The sequence below is a fragment of the Macaca mulatta genome, chromosome 20 (assembly GCF_049350105.2).
Source record: "Macaca mulatta isolate MMU2019108-1 chromosome 20, T2T-MMU8v2.0, whole genome shotgun sequence".
Classification (NCBI taxonomy): domain Eukaryota; kingdom Metazoa; phylum Chordata; class Mammalia; order Primates; family Cercopithecidae; genus Macaca; species Macaca mulatta.
In genome coordinates this window covers 84,367,330-84,390,261 of record NC_133425.1, presented here as the reverse complement: position 1 = coordinate 84,390,261, position 22,932 = coordinate 84,367,330, and the positions used below count along the sequence as shown (strand labels likewise).

At 59.4% G+C, this 22,932-nt stretch overlaps 1 protein-coding gene across 5 annotated transcripts in view; it reads left to right on the top strand.

Annotated features, from left to right (window-relative positions):
- Positions 1 to 1,700: 1,700 nt before the first annotated feature.
- CBFA2T3 (CBFA2/RUNX1 partner transcriptional co-repressor 3) overlaps positions 1,701 to 22,932 on the top strand; it is a 110,316-nt gene continuing 89,084 nt past the window's right edge. For 2 of the 5 annotated variants that reach the window (XR_013412045.1, XM_077986709.1), the window contains exon 1: positions 1,701 to 2,308. Coding sequence is in view for 4 of the 5 variants with exons in the window: in XM_077986709.1 (XP_077842835.1) it covers positions 1,807 to 2,308 (502 nt within the window). In the remaining variant the exon portion in view is untranslated. The remainder of the gene's footprint in view (positions 2,309 to 22,932) is intronic. The other 3 variants (XM_077986705.1, XM_001090215.5, XM_002802592.4) reach the window with 3 other exon arrangements.

Here is a 22,932-nt window from a genome sequence, read left to right as displayed (position 1 = left end):
ACCTCCATCAGACCCCCTGATTAGACACCAGGCAGGACAGGGCCAGGCGGGGAGCTCAGGGCCTCATTGCGAAAGTGGAAGTGTCCCATCTGCGGGGGGCGCAGGTGCAGGCCTCGAACATCTGCCTCAGGGCTGGGGGCGGGGCAGCCTGTCTCCTACCCCCGTGAGGGGAGTTACCACCCCCACCCAGGGTGCCATCCTGCTGCCTCATGGAGTGGGGGCTGCGCCCCCTGAGACCCTCAGTTCCCCGACTCTGAGACTCCCACTGCACATAGGTGGGGAACAGGCACTGACACAGACAAACACCAGCCATGTGACCACCGTGGCCCTGGCCCATGTGGCCGCCCAGCGCCTCTGCTGTCTCCACTCCCGGAAACGCTCTAGGAGCTGAGGCCGTTAGGATCATGCACCCTGCACAGATGAGGAAACCAAGGGGGTCAGGGCCCCCAGGACCCCGACTGCTAATCTCACCCTGAGCCAGAGTGCGGGGAACAGCAGGGGACGTGGGGACCCGATGATGGCACCAGGGGACTGGCCCCGGGCTTGCAGGGAGGTCCCTTCCAGCCTGAGTCCTGGGGGCAGAGCGGCCCACCACCCAGTGCAGGGGAGGCCCCGGGCGGGCCTTGCCTCTAGGAAGTTCCCCAGCAGTAACAAACACGCTCTGACCGTAAGCTGGACACACGCGCTGGCACGCAGCTTGTTGTCACCAACTCGAGAAGGACACCCGATTACCAGGACAGGGAGACCCGGGACACCTGGGGACCCTGCGGGAAAGGAGTCGGCTTTTACCCCTGCACGGCTTGAATTATTAACCGTGTGCGGGCGTGACCTAAAAATCAAATCAAATCAAATCAAAATAGCACAGATGCCCGTGAACCGGCCTTGGGTCTGCAGGTTCCACACCTCTGGCCTGTCTGAGGCCACGAAGCCTCCAGCCATGGTATCCAAAAAGTCGCCCACCAGGGCTGCAGGGCCGAAGGGCTACTGTCACCTCCCGGGAAGCTCGTCTTGCCTCTGACAGTTGTCAGGGCACTTTAGAAAGTGACTTTTTTTCCAGCATCTGGGATGTGACTCACTCTCTGCCCAATGGCTGCTAGAAAGGGGTCCTGGGACTCTCCCTGGGGTCTGAGTGGTCCCAAGAGGGCTCTGAGGTGGCTTCTGGAATTTCTCAGACTGGAGAAGCCACCCACCCCGACCCCCGCAAACTCCGGAGGCGGCCGCTGGGGCGCGGGGTGAGGGTCCTTCCAAGGCAGCCCCGGAGAGGCCGGGAGCCCCGCTGTCTCCACAGAGGGTCAGGAGCCCTGCGCACGAGGCCAGGCAGAGAGAGACAGTTTCCCCCCCAGCGAGCGGGAGGTACTTTAAGGACAGATCAGGGGCCCAAGAACCCCCAGCAGCTGGGGGAGCCAGGGCTGAGGGGAGGCCGGTCAGAGGCCCCATCTGGCTCAAGGGCACAGTTGACAGCCACAGGAACACGAGCAGGGTGGCCCCTGGAGTGGGGGCAAACTAAAAGGGGTGTTGGGGAAAGTCCCGCTGACTGAGGGCAAGCGGAGAGGGAGGAGACCCCCAAATACCCCAGACTGAAGAAAGCGCCAAGCCCTGGTGGGAAGGTGGGTGGGCGGAGTAGGCCGAGGGCTCTGGGCCAGGATGGAGCTGCCCTTAGGCCTGCAGACCTGCCCCGGAGCAAGGAACACACGCTGTAGGGCTCAGGGTGGGTGGGACATCACCAGAGCTGCCTGGGGAGGAGGAAGTTGTTGGAAGGTCAAACCGGAATGGCCCGAGGAAAGGCCGTGAAGGGCAGGGCCCCAGATGGTTCCTGTCGGGGAAGTGGGGGGCACAGCTGCAGGCCTCCGGCCCATTATCACAGGGACACAGCTGGCTGCCTCACCCGCAGGCTGCAGGGAGACCTTCCCCAGCCTGCAGCCCCAGGCCCGCCCCGCATCACATGAGCCTCACGGCTCCCACCCCCTCCCCAGGGCTGAGGACACCCGGTTGGCAGCCAGGAGGGCCTGGGCTTTCCAGCGGCAGAGGCCCAACTCCAGGACGCCCCAGCTGGCCCAGCCCCTCCTGTTTCCCTCAAGGCTGCAGGAGGTCGGGAAAGGCATTCCCGGAAGAGGCCTGTCCTGGGCCCCAGGTTGGCCGCTGACGGTGGCCCTCCTCATGCCGGCTTCGAGACTGAGGGACAGGGCAGCCGGTTCAGCCTCGGGATCCACCCGTGGCTCCATGTCCCAGCCGCACCCTGTGCTGGAGAGCGGCTTCCCGGCATCTGCTGCCTGCTCAGCACCCCGGGGTCCCAGGAAGGGCGGCCCAGGTAAGAGGCTCGGGGGGAAGGTGGTGGGGTGGGGGCAGAGGGCGGCAGCAGGTGCCGAGGCTGTGACTCCTTCGAGCTTCGCGGGGCTTTGTTGACAGCGCCGGCATGGGCGGCCGTGTTGACTCACCTCAGATATCAACAGGGCCACCCCTCAGGCAGGTCCTGCACAGCTGGGGCAGGTGGGCTGGTGAGGGCTTGGCAGGTGCCAGCCGGGTGCCCTGGCCCCACCCAGAGGCAGATGCTGGAGGCCGGGCTGCTCAGCCCTGTCTAGGAGGGTGGGCTGTGTTCTCCTGGGGGTGGGAGAGCTGCAGTCAGGAAGTGATTGGGGGGTCCTACAAAGAGAGCCCTCCTCCTCCTGGGATGCCCTCCAGGTGCGACGCCTCACAGCAGGTTGGATGAGGAAACTGAGGCCAGAGGGGAGGGCACCGGCCCAAGACCCCAGTGAGGAGGAAATGGACCCGACCCCAGGCCCCTGTCCAAGGAACGATTCCAGGCAGGGCAGTGGGAGTGTGCGGGGAACCTGGGCCTGCCTTCCTGGGGGCTTCGGGCTCTGGGGAGCGGTCCAGCAGGACGCCAGCTATTGCTGACACCCCCCGCCCAAGCCTGCAAAGTCCCAGGACAAGGTCTCCCAGACACTGGGGGCTGCAGCTGCAGGCTGGTGTCCCCGTCTCCCGGTGGCCCTCGTGCCCACACTCCCAGCAGCTGTCAGAACCTTCCGGAACCAGCAGTCTCCTGTCTCGCAGGGCTCTCACTGCGGCCGTCAGGTCCAGGGTCTGCCTGCACCCCTGACACTAACACACAGAACCCGGGACCCGGGGTGTCCCCGTCTCTGGAGACCACATTCCCTGAGCAGGTCCTGGCGGCGGCTGCCTGAGGCTGTTCCCACCTGTAGGTGCCCGTGGGACCCCAGAGCCGCCCCCTACGAGGGCCCCAGCCGTGAGCAGGAACATCCCAGACCCAGGTGCCTGGCATGCAAAAGCCGGACCTCACCACAGCTAGTGACACTGTGGGTTTCTCCCGAGGGGGTGACTCAGAGCTGCCTTCAAGGCAGCACCAGCTCACTGGCCCTGGCATCTGCCATCCCATCCTCTCCCGGGCGGCCCTGTCTGTCCCCTGGCACGGAGTGGCCTTGGGCCAGGTGCTCCCTCCTTCTGGGCCTCAGTTTCCTCATGGATCAGACCCGTCCCACCAGCTCCCTGCGTGAGTTTCTCACCTGTGGGGAGAGAGACGGGCTCTGAGGTGCATGGAGAACAGCTGCTTTGTTAGGATGGGCGTGTCTACTGTGGAAGGATGGGGGCATCTACCGTGGAAGGAGGTTAGGGCCAGGAGGTGGCCTTGTGCCTGATTCGTGCGAGGGGCTGGTGGCTAGAGGCATGAAACAGAGGGCCAGGGTGGGCCTCTGACATGGCTGGAGGTGAGGAGCGGACGGCCAGGGTGGCCTCTAACACAGAGTACACAGCCACTGTGCCCATCCCCAGGGAGCCCCTGCTTAGGGGCTTCAATGTGAGGAGGGAGCAGGGTGTCACTTGGGTGCGGGGTCCTGCACCTGGCTTCTAGGGCCTTCTGTCCCTGCAACCACCCAACCCTATTCCAGGGTGCCCATGGGACAGCCTTGGCCACATCAGGCAGCAGAGATACACGTGAATACCAGGGCTTGGAGCTTCTCATCCTGCACCCCAGGGGCCCCCAGGGGACAGATGTGGGGCCCTGTGATGCCGGAAAGCCTCAGCATCAAGCATCGCCCAGCTGGAGGAGCAGGGGTCATGGGGGCTGTGGGAACTGGGGGGATCCTGGACAGACCTGAGGGGCCCTCAGCCCCACTGTGTGGATCTCAGGCACACAGGCTTCCCAAGAGTCCCTAAAACCTTTGAGGCCTGAAAACAGGCTGATTGGCTTTAAACTCTGGGGAGAACAGTAATATTTTTAAGAGCTGAAGTAGAAGAACCTTCCTGTCTTTAGAGCAAAGGCTGACTGAACCGGGCTGTGTTGCCGCGTGTTTGGTGGCAGGCGGGGAGGCATCCGTGTGCTGCGCAGCGGATGGGAGGAACTCAACCTCTCGTCTCCTCTGACAGTGTCCAGGGGGCTGAGGTGTAAGCAATCAGAAGACGGCCACAGAGCACACGCCGCCATCTGGGGGCCAGGACCCCTTCCCTGGGCTCTTTCACCAGCCCCCGCAGGCGGAGGGTCCAGATTCTCACTGACCCCTTGGCCCAGTGGTGCAGAAGGAACCCCTTAAGACAAGCGCTTGTGGTCCTGGGTTTATGACGCGCCCGCTGTGTGTGCTCAGAGCTGTGCAGGCTCTCACCGCCTTGTCTCCACAAACCCACTTTGTGAAAAAAGAGGCTGAGGTCACAGTGGTGACCTGACTGCCCCAGGAGAGAGGGATGGGAACCAGGTCACCTAAGGAGGGTGCCGGAGACAGAGACTTTGAAATCCACCTGGCGAGTATAGGCTGAGGCAGAGAAGGCTCAGTGCCATGTGCTGGGACCTCCATGGGGGAGAAACTGAGTCAGGCGGCCTGGTGTCACCGTAGAGGGATGACATGGGATCTCGGGGAGGTGGTGAGCACCATCAGTGGAGGGGTCCAGGCAAAGGCGGGCGGGTGTTATGGGGACCGGGCAAGGTGGGCAGATGCTGTGGAGGCACCATCCGTGCAGGAAGCTTAAGCCCTGGCCGGAGCCCACCTGGCACAGGGGTCATGTCCAGAGCCTATGGTCAGCCTGAGCTCCCTCCACCGACCTTGCCCTTGGGGCTGGGCTGCGCCGCCATTCACTCTCCATCCTCCATCTCCTCAAATGGCCATCTGGGCCCAGCTGCCCTCTGGATGTTGTGGGTCTGGAACGTCCTAGGTCCGGAATGTTCTGGGTCTGGAATGTTCTGGTCTGGAATGTTCTGCATCTGGAATGTTCTGGGTCCGGAATATTCTGGGTTTGGAATGTTCTGAGTTTGGAATGTTCTGGGTCCGGAATGTTCTGGGTTTAGAATGTTCTGGGTCCGGAATGTTCTGGGTTTGGAATGTTCTGGGTCTGGAATGCCTTCCCCCAGTGTTTCTATCTCCTGGGGCTGCAGTAAGGACAGGCTGCAAGCTGGGTGGGGACCCAGAATGACAGAGGCTTCTCTCACAGCGCCGTAGGCTGGAAGTTCGAAACTAAGGCGCCAGATGGCCGTGCTCCTCCGGGTCCTGCCTCCTCCAGGTCCTGCTGGCCCCAGGTGTTCCTGGTCTGTGCCCGCCATACCACAGCCTCTACCTCTGTCTTCCCAAGGCCTTCTTCCTCCCAAATCTTCCTCTGCCTCCTTCTTCTAAGGCCCAGCCCACCCCAGGCCACAGCTCCGGCCACTCACTCTGCACTCCAGGCAGTGGGACACAGGGAGGCGCCAGAGAGGCTGCAGGCAGCCCCCATTATGGGAGGTGCCCATCGAGGGGGTGCGGTGGGAGGGGGAGTGGACATGAGCAGCCAGGTGGTCTCAGCCCAATTCTTCCTTCAGCCGCAGGCCCCGTGTTTGCCGGGCTATGGAGCTGGCGGATCATGCAGAGCTTGGCCAGGGTGTCCGTGGGCTCCAGCCAGAGGCAGGGAGGTCAGTGTGCGCGTGACAAGATGTCTGAGGCCACAGACAGACAGACAGACGGGCAGCCCCAAGGGTGCCTGCAAAGGGGCCAGATAGTGGCCGTCGGACCTGCGTCTGTGAGCAACGTGCTGTCACCGCCGTTCTCCCACCTCCTGTTCTCCCTTTTGTTGACCACATAGTGTCGGGGGGCTCCATGTTGGGGAGCCAGCCCGGGGGTGCTGCTGTTACTGCCGTCGCAGAAGAAGATACTGAGGTTCTGAGAGGCACACAGCAGGCTTCACTGACCCTGTGGGGCAGAGGCAGATGGGCTGGAGATGTGAGGATCTCGCTGCTGTGAAATCACACTGACCGTGGAGTCCAGCCCCAGGCTCGGAGGGAAGCTCGCCCTGGAACCACTGCTGGGTCAGTCATGGCAGGAAGCCAGCAGCACCGCGAGGGGACGGGGTGGCCAGTGCGTGGACAGCTCCATGAGGGAGGGTTTGCGAAGGCCGGACAGAGGCGGGAGACTGCAGAGCTCTGGGGACGGAGGGTGAAGAGGAATGGATGAGCCAGGAATAGAGAGAGAGGCGCCCACAGAGGTAGGAAGTCCTCAGGAGAGTGGATGGTGGGACAAAGCCCGACCTCCCCCAACTACCTCCCCACTGGACACTCCACTGGGGCAGAGCAGGGAGCAGGGGCTCTGGGTATGTCCTCATTGCCAGGTGCAGCCAGTTCTCCGGGCCCGGTCAGTGCACCTCCCTCTCTCCCCAGTAAGCATGGCACTGCTTCCCTAAGGCCTCAGTGGTTGCCGGAATGCTCCGCTCCTTCCCCATACCAGCCCATCCCCACACACAAGCACAGCAACCAGCCACGTCCTCCTGTCCAGCAGGAAGACCTCGAATCAGCACCTAGGAAGACAGGGACGGTGCCTAGGGTCAGGGTGCAATCCAGGCCAGCTTCCTGGAGGAAGTGGCCCCATGGGGGCGGCTCTGGGAGGCCATTCTTTAGGCAAAGATGACTTTCACTTCTCACCACATGTGGACTGAGAAGCAGTGCGTCCCGTTAACCTGCCTGGGCGCTGCGCAGGGGTTTTCCGGCACTTTCACTTCCGTGACTGCAGTTGACCAGGGAGGCGTGGGCAGGAAGAGCGGCCCCAGGGAGAGGCTGATTGGTCACAGCTGAGCCAGGACTCGCCGGCCAGTGCTCCTCCGAGGAGACGTCAGCCAGGGGCAGCTGGGGAGAAACAGGGAAAAGAGAGGCTTGTCTGAGCGCCGCCCACCCACCCTTTGAAGGAACTCCAGCCAGGAGCTGTGGACGGGATCACTCAGATTGACTGTGACAAAGCCAGAAGCCGACCTGTAGCAGGAGCCGATGAAGTTCTCAGCACTAAACCCCCAAGTCCACCCCCAGGACGGCTGCTCAGAGGCCTGTCGGGCAGTTGCCAGGACACAGGTCTGCAGCGGGGACCCCACCGAGGGGCTTCCTCTCCCAGCTCTGCCCACCCCAGGCCCCAGGCAGCGCTCTCAGGTGGGCGGAGAGTGGTTGTGTCACCATGTCATTTGAAAAATCAAGGCCAGGTGCAGTGACTCACGCCTGTCATCCCAGCATTTTGGGAGGCCGAGGCGGGGGGATCACTTGAGGTCAGGAGTTTGAGACCAGCCTGGCCAACATGGCAAAACCCTGTCTACTAAATATACAAAAATTAGCTGGGTGTGGTGGTGGGTGCCTGTAATCCCAGCTACTCAGGAGGCTGAGGTAGGAGAACCGCGTGAACCCGGGAGGCAGAGGTTGCAGTGAGCCAAGATTGCGACCCTGCACTCCAGCCTGGGCGACAGAGGGAAACTCCGTCTCAAAAAAAAAAAGGGAAAATTGAGTTGATTTAAAACAAGTCAGCCACGTCACACCTGCGCACACCCACGGCCCAGCCCGCCCGCCCTGACCCCACTGTGTCCGCCTCCGGCACTCACAGCCCCGGCTGCCTGGCGGCTCCACGAGCCTCCCAAGCCAGTGCCTGTGCTGTGCCCTCGCCAAGAAGCCCCCTCCCCACGGGGCTCCTGCCTGGGGTTGCTCTCAGCGTCTTCTTAGCGAGGCCTCGCTGCCCTCGGCCTCCTTCTCTCGGTGCTCCTCTCCTTCAGTCTCTCACCCCATGAGACAAACCAGCCGCCCCCTCAGGTACTACTCATCCCCCGGCCCCCAGCTGGCTGCACGAGGCAGGGGCTCTGGTGCCTGCTTGCAGCAGGGCCCTCAGCAGATGGTGCTGGCCCAGGAGGGTGCTCAGCCCAGGAAGGCGTGAGTCCATCCCATCTCCAGGTGAGGCTCGGCCTCCGCGCTCCTGGTCCTTGAGTTGTTACTTGGCTGTGTGCATCCTGCTGGTGCTGAGGCAGGGACTGGCATATCTGAGCTGCTCGCTGATTCCAGAGCCACCTTCACAGCCACTGTCCGAGCAGGAGCCAAGGCCCAGAGATGGGGTGACCGGCCCGGGGCTGCACAGCAAGCAGGGCCAGGCCCAGAGATGGGCCCTCCATTGGGTCTGGGGTCCTGACTGCCTGGTCAGCCTCAGGCCAGGCTCTAGCGCCCTGGGGTCAGGCCTCGGGATGGGCCTGGAGGGGCCGGAGCCTGCAGCAGGGAGCCCCGTGCGGCTGTTAGGGTGCCAGGCATCCAAGCCTCGAGACTGCAGGATCTGGCCTGGCCTGATCAGGGGAGCACCTCACTCAGCACTGGGTCTGGGTCAATCATCCCGTGACCCTGGGAGGCCCTATCCCCGTCTTGTCTCTGCCCCTAAGGTGGTAGCAAGTGATCCGGGCAAGAGGTCTGGGTCAGAGGACAGCCTGAGATCCAGGGAGCGTGGTGGAGAGAACAGAGTGGGACACTGATGGGAGGAGGGGTGAGAGCTCTGGCCTGGGGGATCGTCGTCTTGGAAACTACAGGAGACACCAGGGCTCTGCCTCCTTCTCCCTGAGCAGAGAAATAGCCCCCTCCTCTCCTGCCCCTATCCTGGGGCCCCTGCCACTGTGCCCTACCACATGGCTGAGTGAGGCCTGGGGTCCTGCTTGCCTGCCTGGGTTGGCATCAGAGGGGACCGTGCCGAGCCCCTCCCCAGGTGCAGACACTGCTCAGGGCTACTCCAAGGCGGGAGGTATTGCTGGGGCTGAGCTGTCCCTGACGGCAGACAGGACATGGCGTCCCCTCAGACAGCACAGGTCTCTGTCTCGGACACAGCATTGGGGGTGCATGGGGACAGACTGAGGCCCCCTTCCCGAGCCAGTGTCCCGGACACAGAGCGGGGCCCACTCTGCTTGGATCTTGGAGAGCCTGCGATTCTTCCAGACCTGGTTGGAGGATCTGGCAGCAAGGACAGAGTGCAGTCAGTCAACAAAGCAGGTGAGGACCTGCAGGCCAGGAGGCAGCTCCACAGCAGCCCGGACAGCAGCCAGGACGCAGGGCCGGGCTCCACAGTTTTCCCAGGAACTCAGGCTCTGTGGCCCCGTAGGGGAGGGGCAGACGGATACACAATCCCGTTCCCAGCTTTCACCCGGCAACACTTCAAGGGCATCGCTGACCTCAGATGAGGACACAAATCAGAAAGGTCAAGAAATCAGCCTAGCTCACACAGCAGGGCGAGGGTGGGCCACGTCCTCCCAGGCTGTGCATCCTGCCAAGGACCCTCGCAGAGGAGAGCAGCTGAGGTCACATGTCAGGAGAGGGACCCCACTGCATGCCCTGCTCTGAGACAAGAGCCACGCCCTCAGCTGAGCCCCTCAGAACCCCCGTCTCCATCACCTTGCTTCACTTGAGGAAGCCCCATGCAGGTGCTGCCTGACACCATGTTGCTGACCCCTGGATCAAGCACGTCCTGACACCCAACTGATCACACAGCAAGGCTGCCGGCTTGGGGCCACCGCCGCCACCTCCTGGAGTGAAATCCTGTCTCGGCCCAGGGCAGCTGCAGAGCAGCTGTTTTACTGGCAGCTTTTGGAGAGTGGGCCAACCCCTCCCCCAGGCCTGTCCCCCACTGACGTGAATTTCCGTCAGCTTTTCCAGGCACCCCCTTTGTGGAGACAAGGGCTCCTGGGGTGAGGGCTCCAAGCGTGGCTTTCTCCCTCGGAGGAGTGGGGCCAGAAGGCATGCCCTCCTGAGAAGACCTGGCAGAAGCTGCCAACAGCCACAGCCACTGGGGCTCACTCAGGGAGGCCCCTGCAGAAGGGGATGGGGTGAACCCACAGCTTTGCAGAAGGTCGGGGGCTTTGCCAAATTGCAGCCCGGCAGGCCATGCTCGCCCTAACTGGACCAGGTTCATGGTGCCCTCTAGCAGGGCCCACCGGGAGCCCCAGCACCTGCCCCTCACACCCCGGCATTGAAGCCTGACCTGCTGCCCTGAGCCTGCAAAATGGAGCCCCACAGGCGGTGCTGAGGTCTGTGCGACTTCGGGCCGGCCTCGTCCCCCTCTCCCTCAGCTCCCTGGTCTGTGAGGGGCAGTGGTTGGACCCGACCATGGCGGGAATGGAAACTGCTGTCCACCGGCCATGCCGACCCCAGCCTGTCTCCTATTTGTAAAACGGGGTGGCGGCGAGCCCCTCCTCGAGGCTGGGGTGGGATTTGGTAAGGAAAGACCCTATTCCTGCTGCTGCCTCCAAGAGGCCCCGCTTTTGTGACCCCTGCAGCTGGCCCTGCAGACACCAGGCCTACCACCCCTGCCAAGGCCAGGAGGCACCGGCCAGGAGGGAGCCCCGTAGAGAAGGAACTGGAGAATTTGCCCCACCCTGCGGGCTCCCGGAGCTTCCTCCTGCGCTCCCGAGTCCAGGTGCATTTTGAGTGTCTGGAAAGCCCCAACTTCACGGACCTGAAGGGGACAGAGTGGGGGAGGGGACCTTGCAGCTCTCCCTCCAGCCGTGCCCGCTGCAGCCCCTCACTCCAGATGGCAGTGACCCCGGCTGCATCCAGGCCAGGCTGTAGCTGAATCCCAGAGCCGGTGGAGCCAGCCTGACCCAGCTGACTGCTCATGAGAGATGGGGGGATTCCTGAAAACAGGGAACCCAGGCCGCACGCTGGGGCTGCGGCTGCTGAGGGCTTGCTCAGGCTGGGCTCCCAGATTTAGAGAACAGATCTCAGGCTCCGGCCCCCAATCTGTGTGAGGCCTGCAGCACTGCAGACCGTGGCGCTCAGAGGGGTTGTGGCCCACGGGGGTCACATGACACGTCCGGGGCCCTGCCACCCTGTCACTGCAAGTACCCGGTCAGCCCCCACCCGCTGACCGCACACCCCTCCATGTCAGGCGCAAAAGGTGCGGACATGAAAGACGCATCCCCGCTGGAGGGGCTCGGTGCAAACTGGACCCCGAAGCTTCTTGCCACTCATTTCCAAGGGCACCTGCAGTGGCGGGTGTTGTCCTGACATCCCCAGCCCGACAGACGGAGCGACAGGTGGGGGACGTATAGCTGTCTCAGCTGCTTCTGCCCCTCCGACACGGCAGCATGTTCTAGACCAAGGGTTGGGACCACGTGTTCTAAAAGGTCACCAGCAGGTGACAGAAGATGCCAGTCAGATCTGCCCTCGGCTGCTCTCGGCCCCCAGGGGCTTCTCCCACCCCAGGTCCTCCTGAGACACAGCTGAGGCTGGGCCTGGCTCTGTCCCCGCTGCCAAGAGCCGTGAGGCTTGTCCTGTGGCCCCTCAGCTGGGGCTTCCTCGTCTGCAGTGCAAGGGACCGTCCCCACCTGGGGGGCTCTCCGGGTGGCGGGTGGGAAGGGAGACGGCAGGCGGCCGCTTCCTGGCGAAACCGAAACTGCCAGGTGCTTCCCGCCCCTCCCTGCTGAGCCTCTCCCCAGGGCCAGAGACAGCTGGGACGGGCAGGCCTGCGGCCAGAGCCCCTGTGGTCCACCCCGACTCAGCCTCTCACCAGGGTGTGCCTCTCCGGGCCTGTTTCCTCCAGGTGGGCCCCAGGCATGGCGGGCGGTGTGGGGTGGTCCTCCTCAGAGCCCTGTGGTCACATGGTCCCAACTCCGTCACAGGACCCGTCGAACATACAGCATTTCAGTCATTTCGGTCACAGTGCAAAAAGAAGGATGCAGCGTGCCTTAATAATTTGCAAACTGAATACGTGTGAAAATGGTAACATTCCAGAGGTCACCGAGCGGCCTCTCCTCTTTCCCTTCCACTTCTTACCTCTGGCTGCAAGAGAGGGTGGGTGTCTCCACACCGCTCTCACGCCGACCCCCGCTGGACGCGCTGCTCCGGAGCCCTGGACGGGAAGGGACAGTGTGAGGGCTAAGCCGCAACAAGCCCCCAAGCAGTGTGTGCCTGGCCCTCACCCCTGTGCTCTGTGGCTGATCTTTAAACCCCTGCAGAGGTCGCAGGAGCCATGCAGGCAGCACGCCGTCCCCGTCCCCAGCCTGCTCCTTCCTTCCCTCTTCTTTGTAGAAAGGAATTCCTGTAGGTTCAGTGTCCCCAGCCCCGAAGGCCACCCCACCTGGGCGCGGTGAGATGGGATCAAGGGGTTGGGGGGACCTAGCTCAGATACTCAGCCACCCGCACCCCGCCACGGCCTCCTCATCTGTAAATGGCGCAATAGCAGCCCCCGTCTCTGGCACATCCGTGAAAACTGAACAGGTGGACTCGTGGCAGCGCTTAGGGCGTGGAAAGCCGTCCCAAGGCGTCCTGCCCTGTCCCCGCCACTTCCAGGCACAGTGTGTCTCGCCCGTTACAGAAAAGGCACCAAATTCTCCTTTCCCTTTGCGGTTTTCTCTCTGGACACCTGCGAGGCTGACTGCACTGAGCGTGGCGCTGCCTCATGTTGGGGCCGAGTGGCACCCCAGGGTTTGGTGGGGGGAGGCACACACCAGCATGCTGCTCTCGGCTTCCCTATGGAGAGAGGTTGAGTACGTCAATTTCCCTCACTACAAACAACGCTTCAATCAAGGATCCTTTCCCTCGTCCCCTGGAGCCCACATGGTTTCTCCAAAGCAAGCACAAGACACTGGCCACAGGGACAGGAGTGTGATAGGAAGTTCTCATCCTGGGCTGCCGGAGTCCAGGGTGGGTGTGGGCCCTATCCCGGCTTCCTGGGGGGAATGAGGGCCTGGTCTCTGAGGGGCAGCAGTGCGCGTGCCGCGTCGGACTTTTGTCTGGATGGCTCTGCAAGCCAGGCAGGGCCAGCGTACAGGAGTCACTGGAGACCACCCCCCCAACCCACCCAGCTCGTGTTCAGAAAGGCCTATGTCCCGCGCGGGTGTTGGTGGTGGCAGGCAGTGGTTTTGGAGGCCAAGAGTGTCCGTTGCCCCTGGAGGAGTTCCTTGTTCGTGGAAACCGGGGCCGGCTGGGAGGCTGGGAGGCTGGGCGCCGGTTAAGGCCTGGCACTGGGCGCTTTTACTGCTTCCACTACTGAGTTCCTGGGAGGCCAGAGGTTGATCAGGCCTGGGGGTGATCGGGCCTCGTCCTCTTCTGGACACGGGTTCGGCGGCCACCCCAGGTGGGATGAGGATGTGACATGGGAGGAAACCCAGCCATGCTGCTCAAGTGGGAGAGGGGCCGGGAGGTCTGTGGACTCACGATCCCCCACTCTGCTCTCCTCTGTGGGCACTCACAGGGGCTGCCATCCCCGCCCCTGGCATAGGCCTCACTCCTGCCAAGGACCAGGGCAGACTGGTGGGCTTGTTAGCTGGCCGCTCTGGAGTCTGTCCCTGGAGACAGCCTAATGTGGCCGTGCTGTGACTCGGGTGGGGGAAAGTCCTGGGACTGTGCAGGCCAGTGAGCAGAGTGACCCTCAGAGCAGAGCGACCCAGACAGACCAGGAAACCCCGCTCCATCCTGCGGGGCCCCACTTTGCAGGTAGAAGAGGAGGTGCGGGCTGCTTTCCCTGGCCAAGGAGTGGCCCAGGGGAAGCTCTGTATCCTCCCATGCTCTGTGGGGTCTCTCTGTTCCTGCTGCTGAATGGGACCCCGTCCCCTCCCCTAACATCAGCCCACAGAGGAAGAACCGGGCACAGTGGAGAGGACCTGTCGGATGCCAAGCACCAGGCCCAATTCTCAAAGCCGGTGGTTCTGTGGGCTTTTAACGCTTTTGTTTGCAAGCTCCCTAAAACTTATTTTTTGACAAGCCAAGTTCCCCTTTAAGATGAAATCGCTTAGAAAGCAGCCTCCCCTAGCTTGATCACACACAGACCTTGTGCTGCTCCATTTTTGGCAGATAATGGTGGCCCAGTAGCCACTAGAGAGGTTTTCAAACACGACAGGTATCTGTGGACAAGACGTTGTTAAAATAAATAAGGTGACAGCTGCACCTCACAACCTCACCACTAGGTCACAGAAAAACAGGTGCATAAATTATGTGAGGTATGTGTTGACCACGGCACACATCCGTTCTGCAAACTTTCCAGCCCCCTGGGTTGCAGAAGCAGGATTCAGGGCCTTTGACTGGCACTGCACACCAAGTATCCTTCTAAACCAACGGCTGGACACAGGATCCTTGGCAATGGTGCCCCATGGGTCAATTTGCAGCCTCTAAACGTTGTTTAAACAGTCACAAAAATTGTATTTTCTAGCATACTTTATATGTTACCAGTGTTTGGCATCTAGTCTTATGAAAATCTGCAGAGTTAGCTCACTTGATTTATAGAAATGCTGCCTTAAAAACAAATGGCAGAACTGGTCCTCACTGAAAAACAATCTGCCCAGACTGATGTTTGTCAGATATTAATTCAAATAAGCATGTTATTAAATGACCCAAATGCCTCACTATGAATTCTAATTGTGATATGGATGGATGGATGGACAGATGGACAGATGGATAGATGGGTGGGGTAGTTGGATGAATGGATAGATGGGTGGGTGGGTGGATGGATGGATGATAAATAGATGGGTGGGTGGATGGAGAGATGGGTGGATGGGTGGGTGGATGGATGGATGGTTAGATGGATAGATAGATGAGTGGATAGATGGTGGGTGGATGGATGGATGGATGGATAGATAAATAGATGGTGGGTGGGTGGATGGATGGGTGGATGGATGGATGGATAGACAGATGGATAGATGGGTGGATGGATGGATGGGTGGATGGATGGATGGATAGACAGATGGATAGATGGGTGGATGGATAGATGGGTGGATGGATGGATGGGTGGATGGATGAGTGGACAGATGGTGGGTGGATGGATGGATGGATGGACAGATGGATAGATGGTGGGTGGGTGAGTGGATGGATGGGTGGGTGGATGGATAGATGGATGAATAGATGGGTGAATGGATAGATAGATGATGGATGGAGAGGTGGATGGATGGATGAGTAGGTGGATGGATAGATGGATGAATAGATGGGTGAATGGATGGATAGATGATGGATGGGGAGGTGGATGGATGGATAGGTGGATGGGTGGATGGATAGACGGGTGGGTGGATGGATGGGTGGATGGATGAGTGGATAGATGGTGAGTGGATGATGAGTGGATAGAAGGATGAGTGGATGGATGGATGGACAGATGGATAGATGGTGGGTGGGTGGATGGATGGGTGGATGGATGGATGGATAGACAGATGGATAGATGGGTGGATGGATGGATGGGTGGATGGATGAGTGGACAGATGGTGGGTGGATGGATGGATGGATGGACAGATGGATAGATGGTGGGTGGGTGAGTGGATGGATGGGTGGGTGGACAGATAGATGGATGAATAGATGGGTGAATGGATAGATAGATGATGGATGGGTAGGTGGATGGATGGATGAGTGGGTGGATGGATAGACGGGTAGGTGGATGGATGGGTGGATGGATGAGTGGATAGATGGTGAGTGGATGGATGGATGAGTGGATGGATGGATGGACAGATGGATAGATGGTGGGTAGGTGGATGGATAGATGGTGGATGGGTGGGTGGATGGATGGATGAGTGGGTGGATGGATAGATGGGTGGGTGGATGATGGGTGGTTGGATGAGTGGATAGATGGTGAGTGGATGATGAGTGGATAGATGGATGGATGGACAGATGGATAGACGGTGCGTGGGTGGATGGATAGATGGTGGATGGGTGGGTGGATGGATGGATGAGTAGGTGGATGGATGAGTAGGTGGATGGATGAGTGGGTGGATGGATAGAGGGGTGGGTGAGTGGATAGATGGATGGGAAGATAGAAAAGTAAAGAAGCAGGAAGGAAAGGTCAAGGTATATTTTTCAAAAGGTAAAAGCATAGTTCTGGCCAGGCGCAGTGGCTCAAGCCTGTAATCCCAGCACTTTGGGAGGCCGAGACGGGCGGATCACGAGGTCAGGAGATCGAGACCATCCTGGCTAACACAATGAAACCCCGTCTCTACTAAAAATACAAAAAAATTAGCTGGGTGAGGTGGCGGGCGCCTGTAGTCCCAGCTACTCGGGAGGCTGAGGCAGGAGAATGGCGTAAACCCGGGAGGCGGAGCTTGCAGTGAGCCGAGATAGCGCCACTGCACTCCAGCCTGGGCGACAGAGCCAGACTCCGTCTCAAAAAAAAAAAAAAAAAAAAAAAGCATAGTTCTTACACACACATACAGTAAGCATGTGTCAAAGGTGTGTTACTCCTCGACAAGAGAGACAGCCGGGCAGCCTAGGTGATTCAGAGGGGGACAAGGGACATTAAGGACCCCGTGAAGAAGGAAAGCCACACGAAACTCGATGAATGAGAATTAGTGAAGGGCAGTCTTTCTTCAGAACAAAAAGTAGCTTGTGACTTTTCAGTTTCCTGCACCCTAACCCTCACTGAAGCCTCATCAGCAGTAAATTAAAAGTCAAAAGAGGCCACGGGGCCCTTGGCAGCCTGGCTGACACCAGGAGGGCTGGAAGTCATTGTGCCTTTTTACACCTTTGGGTCTGTGGCTTCCAAACAGGAGGCAGGCAGGGCGTGGGGCCTGCCCTGGGATTTCACTGGTGGGTCGAAGCTCTGTAATCAGGCTCAGGCTGGAGAGAGGCAATCCATGAAGTGGGGGAAAAGCAGGTGGGAGCAGCATACAGCTGACCCCAGGCCGTGTTTGCAGAACAGTCTGGAAGCTGAAGACCCACACATGGATTCCTTTAAGCCAATTGGCCCCGGTATGCGGATGGTCTTGTGTGCATGCCCCTTTAAAGACCCCCGTAGACCGCAGAGCTGTGCCACCTGCCGCACAGGTGCAGGGCTGGGAGCCCAGAAAGCTCTCTGTCCTCTCCTCACTGCAGACAGAGCTCTACTGTTTCTCAGGATACGCTGCAAGCCAGCTGCAGGGTCCCCTGAGTCACCACGAGGAGACAGAGGCTCAGAGGGATGAGGGACCCACGGCCGCGTGGCCAGGCCAGGCCTCGCCTCCTGCCTTAGGCGTGCACGGACCCGAGCCTCTGCATTCCAGGATCCTGCAGGACCCTGAGTCGCAGAACACGGCTCTCCCTGGGCCACTGCGTGCCTGGCTCACGAGGTGTCAGCTGAACAGGGAAATCCAGGCGTGATGCCGTTAAAATCTCTTCCTGAGGCACACGGCAGAGTGATGCCTCAGCTCCAAGAACATTACACTAAGTGAAAGAGCCAAGAGGCCACATACCGTCTGGTCCCATTTTTAATTGTTTTAATTTATTTTTATTTTTTATTTTTTTGAGACGGAGTCTCACTCTGTCGCCCAGGCTGGAGTGCAGTGGCACAATCTCGGCTCACTGCAAGCTCCACCTCCCGGGTTCACGCCATTCTCCTGCCTCAGCCTCCTGAGTAGCTGGGACCACGGGCACCCACCACCACACTTGGCTAAGTTTTTGTATTTTTAGCAGAGATGGGGTTTCACCATGTTAGCCAGGATGGTCTCAATCTCCTGACCTCGTGATCCGCCCGCCTCAGCCTCCCAAAGTGCTGGGATTACAGGCATGAGCCACCGCGCCTGGCTGGTCTGGTCCCATTTTATGAAATGTCCAGGATAACAAATCCATAGAGACAGAATGGATTTGGGGTCACTGTGGGGAGGGTGTGGAGAAGACAGTGACAGCTCCTGGGGCCAAGATTCACTGCGGGGGTGATGGCGTGTCTGGAGTTAGGCAGAGGCGCTGGTTGCAGAACATTGTCAGTGTACTAAATACCACTGAATTGTGCACTTTAAAATGGCAAAAAATAGTAAATTTTATGCTCTGTTTATCACAAATTTTTTAAAGATCTTAACGTTCTTTTGGAAAAAAAAAAAAAAGAAGAATAAGCCTGCAGAAGATGAGCGCCCGCCCCTGGCCTTCCCCCATGGCCCCTGGACTTTGGTAGAAACTCCTTACAGCCTCTGTCCAAGCCCTAACTTCTCTCCCTCTGGCCCTGCGTCTGTGTCTGCTTCTTCCGGTTCCCCCTCCGGATTTGAAGAAGCACCCCCAGCATCCTGCCAGGCCCAGCTACACATCTGCCCGGGGCCCCGGCACTGACTCTGTCCCCCCAGCTCAGGTGCTGGGGATGTGGCTCTGGACCCAACCTCCGTTATCTCCCCTCTGCAAACCACAGAGCGGGGTGGCGTGCCCTGTGCCCTCCTGGAGGCCCTGTGAAAATCAAGCCAATGAAAGTTCTCGGACACGCGGGGTGGGGGTGCCCAGCTCCCTTCTGAGTGGACCTGGGTATTCCCGTTGGTGCTCAGAAGCTGTGCAGAGTCAGCCCCCACCCTCATCTCCGGGGTTCGGAGACAGACTAGAAAGCAGCAGCAAGCTTTGCTTTCCGTGTTTTCACACAGGCAACATGTAACAACACCCATGTTTGTGGCTGTGCCGAGCACCACGAGGGCCACAGGAGGTGCTGGGTGGGAGGGCACTGGCTCCGGCTGCGTGGCTGTCTCCCCCCGAAACGTGGTCCAGGGAACTTGGCATCTGTGTTCAGTCCTCCCAAATGCACCCTTTGGAGATCCAGCCCCACCATGTGCCCTTGGGGTGCAGGGTGGCCTGGGCCCTGGGCTGCTTCTTCCGGACTCATGACAGGCATGGCTGATGAATCACAGTGCTTTTTCTGCCGCCCACAGAAGAAGCCTCAGCATCCCCCACAGGACAGTGACCCCAGCAGCCGCAGCAGACACAGTGGACGCAGCAGCCTGGGAAGTGAATTCACCTTCGAGGCTGGGTCAGGGCGTCTCACATTATTTGTGGAAAATAAATATCCATTGGCAACTGATGCTTTTGTAAAAGTAAAAAAGTACAAGTATGCAGTGGAATTCTCTAGTGCTGAGTGTCAGTCACTACGGAGTGAGGATGTGCAGTGCTGAGTGTCGGTCACTATGGAGGGGGGTGTCCAGGCTGAGTGTCGGTCACTACGGAGGGGGAGTGTCCAGGCTGAGTGTCGGTCACTACGTAGGGGGAGTGTCCAGTTCTGAGTGTCGGTCACTATGGAGGGGGAGTGTCCAGTTCTGAGTGTCGGTCACTATGGAGAGGGAGTGTCCAGTTCTGAGTGTCGGTCACTATGGAGGGGGAGTGTCCAGGCTGAGTGTCGGTCACTATGGAGGGGGAGTGTCCAGGCTGAGTGTCGGGGTCACTATGGAGTGGGAGTGTCCAGGCTGAGTGTCGGTCACTATGGAGTGGGAGTGTCCAGGCTGAGTGTCGGTCACTATGGAGTGGGAGTGTCCAGGCTGAGTGTCGGTCACTACGGAGTGGGAGTGTCCAGGCTGAGTGTCGGTCACTACGGAGGGGGAGTGTCCAGTTCTGAGTGTTGGTCACTATGGAGGGGGAGTGTCCAGGCTGAGTGTCGGTCACTACAGAGGGGGAGTGTCCAGTTCTGAGTGTCGGTCACTATGGAGGGGGAGTGTCCAGGCTGAGTGTCGGTCACTATGGAGGGGGAGTGTCCAGGCTGAGTGTCGGTCACTATGGAGGGGGAGTGTCCAGTTCTGAGTGTCGGTCACTATGGAGGGGGAGTGTCCAGTTCTGAGTGTCGGTCACTATGGAGGGGGAGTGTCCAGGCTGAGTGTCGGTCACTATGGAGGGGGAGTGTCCAGGCTGAGTGTCGGTCACTATGGAGGGGGAGTGTCCAGGCTGAGTGTCGGTCACTACAGAGGGGGAGTGTCCAGTTCTGAGTGTCGGTCACTATGGAGGGGGAGTGTCCAGGCTGTCAGTCACTATGGAGTGGGAGTGTCCAGGCTGTCAGTCACTATGGAGGGGGAGTGTCCAGGCTGAGTGTCGGTCACTATGGAGGGGGAGTGTCCAGGCTGAGTGTCGGTCACTACGGAGGGGGAGTGTCCAGTTCTGAGTGTCGGTCACTATGGAGGGGGAGTGTCCAGGCTGTCAGTCACTATGGAGTGGGAGTGTCCAGGCTGTCAGTCACTATGGAGGGGGAGTGTCCAGGCTGAGTGTCGGTCACTATGGAGGGGGAGTGTCCAGGCTCAGTGTCGTTTACTATCCAGTGGAAATCTCTAGTGCCGTGTGTCAGTTCCTACAGAAGGTTCCGTCACTCCTCATGCATCTCCCGTCTGGGAACCATCTCTCACGGACTTTCGCGGCATTCACAGGCCCCCTTCTTTACACATCTGTTACAGCAGGTTTCAGAAAGCTCTAGAGACAACAGATCGGGATGAAAACAAGGGGAGGCCGGGGAATACAGAAGGCAGAGCCCCACTCACCACCTGCCCACAGCAAGGCCTCAGACAGGTCTCACAGTCTCTGGATTCTGTGACTTCAGCCGTGAATAGCGTTGCAGTCATAGTCAAATTTCAGATAAACAAATTCTTAAAGTACAAGCGTATCTCAAATATTGCCTGGGACATACACTGAAAATCAGTTACTGTTTATCTGACATTCACATTTAACCAGGCATCTAACCAGGCATTCTGGATTTGTCATCTCCAAAATCTGGCAGCTCTCCCTGTGCAGGATTTGATTCCTGTAGCCAGTAGCATTGTGTTCAGCTGCAAATCACAGGAAACCTAATGGGAGTGTAAACAAGGTTTGTTTCTACATCACCAAAGCCCAGAGGCAGGTGGCTCCGGCCACCGCAGTGACACTGTCTGGTACCCAGCATTTCTACTCTTTCAACTTCACTATCCTCTTGCTTATGGTTTCCTGGCTGCAAAGTGGCTGCCCCCGCTCCAGGCATCATGTCTGCATTCCAGGCAGGAAGAAGGAAGAAGGGTCAGAGGACAAAGACCAGGCCGGCCTCTTTTCATAAGGAAAATTGAGACTCTTGTGGAGGCCTCACTCGGCTGACTTCTCTTTATGCTCCGCGACAAATGGATTCGTTCCAGTAGGTTCCAGTCCACAAATCCACACTGCTCAAACGCGACACTGCTGAGGCCCTTCTCACACCAGGATTTTCAAGCTTCTCTCTTCACATCTTCTCTGCTATCTTCAAACAGCCTCTGCACCCATGACCCCGTCGACCTGGCACCTGGTCCCATGAGTTCAGCAGAGCAGGTGACACGGTCCCATTTCACGGATGCTGTCCACATTGAACTTAGAGCTTCAGGCAGACGAGTGCCCTGCCCTTCCAGCCCAGCAGGTGCAGGCCTGAATCATTCAGTATCACTCACGTCTCCTAGGCTGTCCTGGGAGGGCAGACAGACCTGGGAATCAAGGACCTTGTCTTATCTCTGCGTGTTTTCTACTGAAAATCATCGGAGGGAAATGGACTCGTCTTCCTTGGAACCTTATTTATTTATTTATTTATTTATTTTAATTTATTATTATTATTTTTTGGACAATTTGGCTCTGTCGCCCAGGCTGGAGTGCAGTGGTGCGGTCTTGGCTCACTGCAGCCTCCATCTCCCGTGTTCAAGTGATTCTCAGGCCTCAGCCTCCCGCCAAATAGCTGGGATTACAGACGCCCGTCACCGCACCCGGCTAATTTTTGTATTTTTAGTAGAGATGGAGTTTCACCACGTTGGCCAGGCTGGTCTCGATCTCCTGACCTTGGGTGATCTGCCCACCTCGGCCTCCCAAAGTGCTGGGATGACAGGTTTAATGATCTTGTTAAACAATGAGCCACGTTTCCTCCAGTGATCCCAGACACCATCTCTGCCCTGCTCCCATTTTCCCTCCATCACCTTTCCCAGCAGCTGGGAGGAAGGAGGAGGAAAAGGAGGGTTCTCCTGGGACCCTCCCTCTCCTGCACCTGGATTCCTTCTCAGGCAATCACAGCATCACATTTATTTCTAGAACATTCTCTACTGCGCATGGGTTTTACAGGTGGTATGACCCATGCCACCTCCTGCCTGTGCCAGCACCTCTGTCCAAGACCTGCAGGCTCTGTAAGCGCTGGGTGCTGCCCCAGTGCCCGGGCCTCCTCGCAGACCCTGAACACCTACATGCCTCCAGCCCCAGGTGTGCCCACAAGTTCTCTCCGTCCTTGGCTGTGCACAGGTGTTCTCTCTGCGTCTCCTGGGAGCCCACTGTCATCACTAGGACTACTTCAACTCTCTTCTGCAAGGAGGCCCCTCTGCTCCCCGACAGCGTCATGCCCCGTCCCCACCGCCCGTCCATGGCCGCAGCAGCTGCTCGTGTGACTGTCCGTGTAGCGTGTATCAGACCAGGACACGGCGGGCCCAGGCCAGGCCTGAACCTCTGGCACATGCAGCGTGCCTGCCAGTAAGGGCGTCGGCACATGACTCAGCCCGTCAATCAACAGGGGCGTTGTCCGTCCAGCTGCTGGGACCTTGGCATCGCGAGGACGGGGCTTTCTCTCTGTTCCCCTCCGAATCCTGGCCCTGGGTTGGGGTGGCACAGCCCAGGCATGCAGCACTCATCTGTTGGGTGAATGAGCAGCTGACAGGGCTGCCAGGGGTCGGGGCACAGAGGAATCAGCCCTCTGGGAACTCAGGCCTGCTCCATGGAGGCAACGGGAAAAGGGAGGCCAAGGCGGTACAGGGTCCCACTCTGACCATCCCCTGAGGGAGTCAGGTCTGCAGCATGAGAGAGGCCTGCAGAGGACCCACAGCCTGCAGTGGGAAGAGCAGAGCCGGCGCAGACCTGGGCCATGAGCAAGTTCATCTCCTTCCGAAGGCCACACCCAGGCCCCCAGCCCCCGGCCCTGGGGGAGCGAGTTTGTCTCCCTCCAAAGGTAGTGCTGGGCTGCTGGGTGGCGACTGTGCTTCTCCACCTGCCCCCACCCAGGCCTCAGTCTCCCCATCTGAGAATGGGGAGGACGCCTCTCCACCAGCCGGCTTCTG